Source organism: Melospiza georgiana, chromosome 4, assembly GCF_028018845.1.
Source record: "Melospiza georgiana isolate bMelGeo1 chromosome 4, bMelGeo1.pri, whole genome shotgun sequence".
In the NCBI taxonomy this organism is placed as follows: Eukaryota; Metazoa; Chordata; class Aves; order Passeriformes; family Passerellidae; genus Melospiza; species Melospiza georgiana.
Window position 1 is genome coordinate 50,512,491 of NC_080433.1, and position 11,072 is coordinate 50,523,562.

The window sequence follows — 11,072 nt, forward strand, 5'->3', positions numbered from 1 at the left end:
TGGGAACTCCCAGCTGCCTCCCATCAGACCAGATTAAAGCTATCAGTGTAAAATCCAGTGTTGTGGCATTAGGAGGTAGAAATTAAAAGAGGACACTTGGAAGAAATACCCCTTGTTCTCACACACGTAACAGCAGATTCATTCCCTAAATAAAATTTCATTTATCTTCTTCTTTGTGTACATTGGAGATGCACAGTGGGAGAAGGAAAAGGTAACTAGTTATGAAAGGAAAAGAAGAAAGGCCCTCCTTTACTTGCACATGCAAAGTGTGGCAGTGCATCCCCCCATCTCCAGGCCTCAATATATTCTGAAAAATGCTTGCCAAGCCTCGGCCCTGACCAACAGCACCTGGGCTGGGCAACTGTTGAGCTTATCAGAAATACCATCTGCTCCCAGGAACCTCTGCTGCCTAATGACCTCCTCCCCGTATTTTTTAACAACCTTGGAAGCTTGTTTTGCCTGAATAACAACTCAAGGAGAACAATATTTTTGTTCTCATTCTTTCAAAGAAAGTTTCCGATCTGAAGTGCGGCCAAGATGAAACATTGCCATAACTAAAGCTGACTGTCTTGTGACCCTGTTTAAAATGAGACCGTTTGAGCTGTCCTGTCACAGCAGGCTGTGACCAGCAACCTCCCTCTGAGCAGAGCACCTCTCAGAGCCAGCAAACTCTCAGGTTTGCTGCACTCGAAGGACTGCCAAATGACAGTAGATCTGAGACCCCCACTCCCCGAGGCTCAACCCTTCACCCATTGACAGGACAAAATGCATCTGAAGGGGGTATTCCACTACCTTCAAGGGTACTTTTTTATAGTTACTTTGTACAGACTCTTTATGTCTGTGTGCATGCAAGCATGCATATCAAATGTGGGAGAAATGCTGCTCTCCTTCATTCTTAAGTCCTTTAGATTTGTAAGGAAGTTAGGCCTGTAAGTAAATTACTATTGTGATATAGCAAATCCTATATGAATTCTTTGACAAATTGTTTAAATTATGAAGTAAATTAGGTGAAATGTTGTTAAGTTTAAGTACTATCAAATTTAAATGCTGTTAAGTGCTATTGGACCCTTAGGGTTTGGATTGATTGGCTCTGAATTTTTTTTGTTGCTTTTCCTCAGTGTGCCCTAACCATCTAGTAAGTAGTAGATTAAACCTTGCCAACAAATTTTGTCATGCTGCCACTGTTATATTAAACTTGTTCTTACTGATGCCTTTGCTGGCAATTCTTTAATCAATCTTTAAAGAGTCTTTCATGATACAGATGCATAGGAAGAATTTGAGTAGGAAAGAGGAACAGGTGTAATGTGTTCATGAAGAAGTAATTCCCTCAAACACGGAGAAAACAGCAGGACAACAAATGGAGATGAAAGAAAATCATTCAACCCTGAAACATTCTGGGAGTGGGAAAGGTGCCCCGAAGGGCTCCACTTTGCACTTGGAAGGAGTGAGGGGAATTGACCAAAGTGCCTGGATACTGGAGGGTCCCTGCCGGCCCTGCAGCCAGCATGCTGCCCAGCTGCTACACAGCCTGCCTTGCTTCCAGCCCCTTCCCAAGCAGATCTCTGTCAGTGGAGAACATGGGTTTAGAACCAGCAAAGAACTTTTTTGCTGAGAATGGAGGCTCAAACCAAGATGTCTCTTCGTTATTGGTTCCTTACTCAGCAGCACAGAGTTCTTTGTGCGTGCCCTTCTTCTCCTTTTCCCTACTTTCATCTTCTTCTCCTTTTTCCTGCTGTCATCTTTTTCTTGAGAAAAGTGAAAGTAATGGTTTGTCTCCTAAGCTCTGAATTATTTTCTCATGATCCATTAAAGAGTTACAACTACAACAACAATATCCAAAAACCCCTCAAAAAATAAACCAAAAAACTCATAAAAAGCCAAAATCAAACAAACAAAAACCCCACCCAAACTAACCAACCAAACAAACAAAAAAAACCCAAGTAAATCTTTGTTTTCTAGTTTTCTTTTTAATCAGACATACAGGCAAGCTAAAGTATGAATGTTTATTAGTTAGTTTGGGTGGATTTCCATAGGATAATAATCTCTTGGTGCTGAATTCTTCAAATCTAGCAAGCAATAAGACTCCCTGACCAAGCCCTGGGAAATTCTGAACTTTTCTGTGTTTCAGAGTTGGGTTTTTCTGTTTACTGATGATTTTTGTTGTTTTCACTTATACTTGCAACAGTCTCTAAAACAGTTTTAAAAAGCTACAATCAATATCTGAAGGCTCCTGGGGTAACTGACATACATCCATGCAACTGAGAGCTAGGTGCTACAAAGTTTAAAAGAACTCTGCCAAGCAGCTATTGAGCGATGTATGTCACAGCTAGCACTTCCTCTCTAGCAGAAATAAAATAACTGAAGGCTCTTTATTAAACTACTCTTCTGTGTAAAATTATGTATCTTTACTATTTGGACAGTGATGTCCTTCTCTTTTGGTCAAAACTTGATAATCTTTCAGATTTAAGAGAAAAAATTGTAATATTCTGAAAATTCAGGCACGAGGAATAAGAGATTAAGCTAATGTAATTTCATAATTGTGATTACCAATGATGGGTCTTTACAGCTTTAACGTTTTGGTCTGCCACATGCATCCCAGCATTTATCTAAGTGTCCCTGTGAAGACAGTTGCACTCCAAAACAGCACAGATGGCAAAAGCATTTCCATACATGTTTTGAAGTTTTCTTCTAAAGGAAGCAAATATTCTTTAGAAACAGAAAAAAAAAAAAAAAAAAGGAATTGAAATACGGTGTAATTTTGAACCTCTTTTAATATTAAAGTTATGCAAGTTTGATTAAACCAGAAATTTTAACCAAGAGTGAACTGCTCACTGAAGAACAGCTGTGTGTAATCTGCAGCTGATTTTCCACAGCACTATGCTGTTCCACAGTGCTTCAGCTCCCTCTGCTGCTTATTCGATCCACAAATTTTTCATATTTGCACAGAGTTTTTACTTGTTTTTTTAAACCTCTGTTTCGATGTGAAAAAAGGATGCAGGTTAAAATTGCACCTGAAGTAATGAAATGATTGCTCAAATTGATAAACAGTATGTGCAAAGTTCCATGTAATTATTGTCCCTCCTTTTCTCAAGGAATAGAAGCCCATTAGACCGTCTTGATTGCTTTCTGGTGACTTGCTGTGCATACATTCTGCCATTATAATTTGACTTGGTATAACTGAAAAGTATCCGTTGCTTAAACTGACTTTTTCTGGATATGCAATTTCATTTCATAGAAATTATTACAGAGAATCAAAGAATCATTTGGGCTGAAAAGATCATTGAGTCTGACTGTTAGAGTAATGATGCCAAGTCCACCACTAAATGTGTCTTCTAAATACTTTCAGGGATGGTGACTCAACCATTTCCCTGGACAGCCTGTTCCAATGCTTGACAATCATTTCCATGAAGAAGTGTCTCCTAATATCCAATCCAAACCTCTCCGGGTGCACCTTGAGGTTGTTTCCTTTTTTCCTGTCACTTGTTTGTGAAAAGAGACCTGTCTACAACCTGCAGTAGTCATACAGAGAGATAAAGCTTCCCCCAGACCCCCTTCTCTTCATGATAAAGAAGCCAAATTTCTTCAACTGCTTTTTATATGACTTGAGCTCTAGATGCTTCATCAGCCCTATTTCCCTTTTCTGATCATGCTCCAGCACTTTAAGTCAGGGGCTTGAAACTGAGCACAGAGTTCAAGATGTGGCCTCATGAGTGCCAAGTATAAGGGGATGATCATTGCCCTGGTCCTGCTATTTCTGATACACACCAGAATGCCATTGACTTTCTTGGCCACCTGGGCACACTCTGGCTCATGTTCAGACAACTATCAACCAACACCCCCAGGTGCAACTTTCCAGACACTCTCCCCTCAGCCTGTAGTGCTGCACAGGCTGCCTTTCATAAACCATGCTGGCTGGGCCTGACTCCTGGTTGTCCTGTATGTGCCACATCATGGCACTCAAGATGATCTGCTCCATGACCTTCCCCATCTCAAAGGCAAGTCCAACAGGCCTCTAGCTCCCTGGATCCTTTTGACCCTACTTGTAACTGGGCATCACATTTGCTAACCTCCAGTCAACTATGGCCTTCCCATTAGGCCATGACTGCCGACAAATGATGGAAGATAGTTCAGTGAGCACTTCTGCCTGCTCCCTCAGTATCCATGGTTGGATTCCATGCAGTCCCAGGCACTTGTGTCTGTCTAAGTGGTGTAGCAGGTCACTGAACGTTTCCCCTTGGATTCATTCTGCTCCCTGCCCCTGTCCCTCACATCAAGGGGCTGGGATCTCAGAGAACTGGTCTTACTACTAAAGACTGAGACAAATAAGGCATCGAGTACCTCAGCCTTTTCCTTATTGTTACTGTTTCCCCTCCCATCCAATAAGGCATCCATAGTCTCCTTAACCCTCCTTTTGTCACAAAGGTACTGATTGAAACACTTTTATTTTACGCAATAGCCGGATTAACCTCTAGCTAGGCTTTGGCCTGTCTAATTTGCTCACTGCAAAACCTCATGATATCCTTGTAGTCCTCCTGAGAGGCCTGGCCTGTCTTCTAAATCTCCTGTTTTCCCTGAGCTCCTGCCAAAGCTCTCTGTCGGGCCTGCTCCAGCCCCTTGACAATTTCCTTCTTGAAGATTGTCCAGCCTTCTTGGACGCCTTTGACCTTCAGGACTGCCTCCCAAGGTACCCTGCCAACCAACCTCCTACACAGGATGAAGTCTGCCCTCTGGAAGTCCAAGGCAGCAGTTCTGCTCAGGTCCCTCTTTACTTCTCCAAGAATTGCACAAAATCAAACATTTTGTGATTACAGTGCCCAACATGGTCTCCAACTGTTTCACAGTGATCTACTATGAAACATACTATATGTTAAGAATTGTGTCTTTCTACAACTAAATGTTCTCTTTACTAGCAATATATTCTGTAGATATGTTTGAATAGATTTTCATAATTAAATGTTTGATGTTCACCAATCAAAAATATTAAAGAAAAAAAAGCAGGTTGTATACTTGCATTTTCTAGTTTTTATTGCTGTATTTTTCATTTCTACATAGACTTCATAAAGCTTATCCCAGATAGAAGACAAATGTATATAATCAAACTATGTATTGGTCAAAATACAATATAAATGCAAACACACACACATTAATTAAAGCAGAACTTTGGTATAAAAAACCCAGCATCATACTGATTAAAATGGTGACTTGAAAAACAGTAAAGGTTAAGGGACTATTAACACATACTATTATGCTGATTTCAAAGCATCTCTGATCCTCAGAGGATTTTGGAGACTCCAGGTCTATAGAGACTGCATGGATAATGGGAAGCTTAGAATTCAATGTGTAATTTTCTCCATAGGTATCTACGTTATTATACCCATTTTTTTCTGTTCAGATATTCAGCCATGAGATTATGTCAGTCACTGATGAATTACCCCAGAAAAATAAGATTATGAAATCTCCATTTGAAATTCTGTAAAACTACTGAAGAATCTTAGTCAAGACCTAACTTCAAGTACAACGGGGATGACTTTCTGAGGGATCTACATCAATGCTTAGCCCCAGAAGCAATGGTTCCTGTAGGTATGAATTATGCTACACCTGGAAATAAATGCAACCCATTCATAGCCCAACAGAAACAGAACTCCTAATCAGGCTTGATCAGCTTTCTCAGGCACTTTGTGTATGCTACACTTTGTCCTTTGTGAGGACTGTGCTTAGGTTTTAATCTTAAAGTGATGAAACTGATCAGGAAAAGGCAACACACTGTTGTCATCTTCAGGCACCTTGTTCCTGAGTGACACCTTAGAAGCAGGACCAGTGGGCTGGAGATTTATCACATGACTGAATACTTCCCAGGAGGAAACTACAGAACGATGGTCAGATCCAAAACATTGTAGGGATGTGAAATAAATAGGTGGATTGCAGGAGCCCAAGTCTACAGTCAAATAAGGGCCCTGTCAAAGGCTGCCAAATTCTGGAGGTACTTGGGATTACCTCCTCCTTTCAGTTGCAGCATGTCAGGCTCTTGAAAATGGTGCATGTGCTGACATTTCCCTTCCAGAGCAGTTCAGTGCCTCACTGCAGCTCAAGTCCCACCAGAGTCTGCTGCCCCACTACAGTCAAATTACGTATTGCCCGAAAAAGCATCATACATTGACAGTCCTCTTGTCACAAAACATTTTGGAACACAGAACAGGAGAAGGCAACACTGATCATCATACCTGGTCCTCCAATACCAAAGACAATAAGGACATGAGCAGCATATTCAGGGCATAAAGGACTCAAGTCACAAAAGCTTTCCCACTACTGGAAAGGATAACCACCCAAGAATTTCAGGACGTGCTCAAAAGCAAATGTGGCGGTTACTAAATTTTGGGTTTACCCATAGTTATTAAATCTAGAGCATAGAGCTGCAGTTCAGGGGCCCATCTTTTAAAATAAAGTGATGAAGATTATCAACTTCATTACTGTGTATCAAAGACAGGGAAAACATTAAGATTTTATGGAAAGATTTATTCAGTGGCAACAAAATTTCAGAAACCAAGTCCTAGTCAGCCAGAGTGAAAAAAGCACATTGAATTGTATTTGACGATCATTTGGCATACTAAATTATCTTTCTGGAATAACAGGTGAGCAAGCACCATTTTTAGTCTTGTTCATTTACCCCATTTACTTCCATGGAAGTTGGCTCACGAAAAATGTCTAAAAAATTAATTAATACGCTTGATAGATTTGCCCTTTCCACGTGCACTGTGGGCATGGACTGTAACTCCAGATGTTACTGAACAATCAGGTATTAATATAATTCCTCACGTGGCTTTCCCCTCCACCCTTACAAATTAGCAGTATAGCGATCTCTGTTCTGAAAGTCTCTGTAAGCACGTTTTGCATCTGCCTTGCTGTGTGGGATTCTTCCAAAAGGTTCCAGATCATTGAAGCAGGCATCAAAAACTTCATCCACAGCTTTTTCTGCTGTTTCTTTGCTAACTTTTCTAACAGCCAGAATGGAACGAATTGCTCTGTCTCGTACACAAGTCTGAAGTGAAAAAAAAAAATCTGTCATTATTAGCGCAACTTTTTTCCACATTTTGTATCCTACTGTATAGGCAACAATTTTGTATGAAAGAAGAGTCAAACAGTGCCTGCAGTAAGCATTGAAGTACATTTTAGTCCCATCCTGTGTAAACAATACGCTTTAGTTTTCCATGTACACATAAACCATGAAATAATTAAAAGACATTCCCTAGAACAGGAATTAAAATACAATTTGGCATTATTTGTAGGTATTAAGTATTTGTAAAACTTGACCTGGACACAAAAAAAAGGTTAGAAAGTGACAAACACAAATACCACTTAGGTTCTTTACAAACTGAAATGCTGTGAAACAATGGAATGACTTCTTTACTGGCCTTAATTTTGATACTTCTCTTCATGGTAACTTTTTCTTATAGTTTGTTTGCCAAAAGACCAGAAAATATGTAAACATCATCTACAAGCTAACTGCCACTCTAAAATGAGCAATTACTTGGGTCTCAATCTGTAGACTTCATTACTATTCACAAAAATAATTCCTACAACACTTAATACACATGATTATTTAGAAATCTTCTCATTTTGCTTCCTTCAGTTTTCAATAACTTTTTAAGAGTGTCAACCACTTAAAGGGGATAAGGTATTTCCACTACATTTCCTGCCATGGTTTTATTAGCCATCCATTGTTAGTGGTAATGCTTTAAAACATGACTAAATGTTCAGGGATTTCACTCCAATAAAAATAACAAGGTGGGGAAAAAAACCTAACATTGATCATTAAGGGTTAGTTAAGTGGAAACAGCAACTCCATAGCATCTATTTCTTTTTCTAAAATTTTCATCTATGAAAGCTCAGAAGGCTAAGACCAAGTAGGTAACATAATAAATTATTAGATTTTAATAGCCACAGTTTTTACCTGATGGTGCCCTTTCAATCCAAATTTAAACCTGGCTATTTCATTCATCAAAGTACAGTCTCCACTGAGATTAGCAGCTCGAATCTATTGAGAAAAATAAAAAATCACAAGATCAGAGAAACACATGAAAATACAAATGTGCTCCATTTAATTTCACCTCCTGAAGTGTCAAGTGCTAAAGCCCTTAAAACTCAAATGTCCTCTGAAACCACAGAATTATAGAATGGTTTGGGTTGTAAGGGGACTTAAAGATCATCAAGTTCTTATCTCCCTGCCATGGGCAGGGACACGTTCCACTAGACCAGGTTACTCAGAACCTCATCCAGAGGTGATGGATTCATAACTACAGTGTGCTAGCAGCAATCCCACCATTACTCAAAAAATGAATGTTACAGGAAAAGACAAGTTTGTTGTTAATCAAAAAAAACGAAACAAAACCAAGGTTACTGTGATAATCACCCAACATACCATGACTTGCATGGGATAAAAACAATTCTATAAGCATTTGATTACCATGTTAATGTGTTTTCACTTCTAACAACTCTCTTATTTGTCAATAACCACTTCTTACACTCACAGTAATCACATTCTAGTTAGTATGACATTAACTTACTAATATTTGTGAAAACTAAGTATTTGTTTTCCGAACAAAACTATTTAGGTTGACCTGACAGAAAGGACAAAATGTATTAACAGGATTAAAACAAATTAATTGTGTGTAACAGACCATGTAACACAAAGCAGCCCTAATAACCAGCAATAATTAATAAAATGACAACATTAGAAGCATTTTAACTTACCTCTGAACATGCTAAGTGTTTGACATTTTTAAACCAGTCCACATGTGCACGGCAGTGATCAAATGCATGAATCAATTCATGTGTGACTACCCGGTTCATATGGGACTGCCGGCGAATGTTGTTCTGACACAGAACAATCTGCAGAAGAAGAGATATAGGTAGTCCTTTCACTAAGTTTCAACATCTCCCTTACTTCTAAGAGACACACCACAAGCAGGATTTAGGGTCCTTGGATTGATGTTTTTCAACATTAACAGCCTTATCATACTGAAGTATACTAGTTCCAATGCCATGGAACATCTTTAATTTCTCTTGTTTTCATGATTAACTCATGTATCAGTATGGGTAGATTTAATCCTAGGCACAAAACACTAGAAAATTGCAGTCCTTTGAAAGAGTACTATGTCCAGCACCTACCTGAGATGTGGCAGCATCAAAACCTCCACTGACACAGCCATCACAGTTTTCACAAGAAAAGTGCCGGTCATTGAAGACAGTGCTGAAAGGCCCAAACAAACAAAGTCACAGAAAAGAACTTAAAAAACTTCAGTCACTACTTATTGCAGTGACATTAGTACACAGAAAAAGACAAATTAGTTTACATACCAACCAGATTGCTTCAGAGCCTCAAGAAGAAGTCGAGCATATGGATCTAGAAAAACATTGCTGCAATCAATTTCTCTAGACAAAAGTTTTGAAAATCATCTATAAACAAAATATAAAGACAGTCACGGAAAAATCAAGAAAAGCTCTATACACGCAAATTTATACTTTGCAATATTTAATCCTATTGCAATGCAACTGGCATCTGTTACAGATCAGACTATGTGATATAGAATCATAGAACTGTTTGAGTTGGAAGGGAGCTTAGAGATAAACAAGCTCCAATCCCCCTGCCTTGGGCAAGGACACGTTCCACTCGACCAGGCTCCTCAGAGCCCCATCTAACTGGGCCTTGGAACACGCCCAGATGGTGCAACCACAGCTGCTCTGGGCAACTGTCCCAGTGCCTCACCACCCTCACAGTAAAAAATTTCTTCTGTGTATCTAGCCTAAATTTGCCCTGTTGCAAAACTCGTTATTCCTTATCCTATCACTGCAATTCCTGATGAGGAGTCTCTGTCTGGCTTCCACATATGCCCCTTCAGACACTGGAAGGTTGCTCTGAGGTTTCCATGCAGCCTTTCTAGACCCACTCCACCAGTTCCATCTTCTTCTTATGCTGGGGGCACCAGAGCTGGCTGCAGTACTGCAGGTGGGGTCCCAGGAGAGCAGAACAGAGGGGGAGAATGACCTCCCTGGATGTATGGCCATGGTCTTTTTGATAGCCCAGAACACAGAGTAAAAGCTGTTCAGGAATCAAGTCACTCCTGACATTATTTTATTACTAATAATTATAAATAGAGCAGCCTATAGTGACCATCGTTGCTTGCTGTCAACATGCACAGTCCACATCAAACAGTGCAAGGGGCATAAATGCACAGACATTGACAAATCATCTCAATTTCTCAGGAAAAAAAAGAAGTACAGGAGAACCTTCTTATAAGAAAAAAGCCTCTCTCTGCCACTTTCGAAATTGTATTTTATCTTAACCAAAATCAGCATATTCCTAAATCAGCAGCCGCACCCCGCCGCCGGCTCGGGCGCAGTCCGGCGGCCGCGGGGGTGCTGCGGCAGGAGGGCCAGGGCCGGGCCGTCCCCCGGACCCGCGGCACAAGGTCACCGCCGCTGGCGGCCGCGGGCGGCCCGGGCTCCGCCTGGCACCTCTCCCGCGCCGGGCCGGGCCCGCAGGAGGACGGGGAGCGCTTACTCGTTTCCAGGGTCAGCCTCAGCATCAGCTGGCACTTGTTGTGGAAGGTGAAGAGGCTGCGGAACAGGAAACTCTGCGGCTTCTTATTTCGTTCCGGGAAGAGCCGGTAGCCGAAATCATCCTCCTCCTCCTCCGCCCCTTTCTTCTCAGCCGCCGGCGGCGAATCCGCCTCCCCCTGCCCCATGTCCGGCCGTGCGGGCCCGCGCCTGCCGGGGGCCGCGGGGCCCGGGGCCGCGCCAATCGCCGGCCGCGCTCCCGGCACGTGGGCTAGGCGGCCGCGCGCGCAGGCGCAGTTGGCTCGTGGCGGCGAGGGGCCGCGCGGCAGGCCGGGAGCGGGCCGGGCAGCGCGGGAGGAGCCGCGGCGCGGCGCAGGTGAGGCCGGGGCGGGACGGGGCGAGCGCGGCGTGCGGTGCTCGGGAGGCGCCGTCCCGCAGCCGCATCCCCGCCCCTGTGGGCCACGGGCGGCTTGGCCGCGCGGGGAGGCGAGGTGAGGGGAGCACAGCCTGATGGAGTC

The 11,072-nt window shown here is 42.1% G+C and overlaps 1 protein-coding gene across 1 annotated transcript; it reads right to left on the reverse strand.

Annotated features, from left to right (window-relative positions):
* Window positions 1–6,498: 6,498 nt before the first annotated feature.
* Window positions 6,499–10,782, reverse strand: ATP23 (ATP23 metallopeptidase and ATP synthase assembly factor homolog). Its single transcript, XM_058022493.1, has 6 exons — window positions 10,559–10,782; window positions 9,355–9,400; window positions 9,166–9,247; window positions 8,749–8,886; window positions 7,949–8,032; window positions 6,499–7,036 (listed from the first exon to the last, which is right to left on the reverse strand). The coding sequence occupies exons 1-6, from the start codon at window positions 10,740–10,742 to the stop codon at window positions 6,833–6,835; spliced, it is 738 nt and encodes a 245-aa protein (XP_057878476.1). The 5' UTR covers window positions 10,743–10,782; the 3' UTR covers window positions 6,499–6,832.
* Window positions 10,783–11,072: the final 290 nt, after the last annotated feature.

Bases quoted from the DNA above. Each gene is read 5' to 3' on its own strand.
- ATP23 (XM_058022493.1), bottom strand. From the start codon at position 10,742: ATGGGGCAGGGGGAGGCGGATTCGCCGCCGGCGGCTGAGAAGAAAGGG. The intron at 9,248-9,354 runs GTATGTAAACTA...TGGGCCTTTCAG, and splicing joins GCTCTGAAGCAATCTGGTTG to CACTGTCTTCAATGACCGGC. The intron at 8,887-9,165 runs GTAGGTGCTGGA...CTTCTTCTGCAG, and splicing joins TTGATGCTGCCACATCTCAG to ATTGTTCTGTGTCAGAACAA.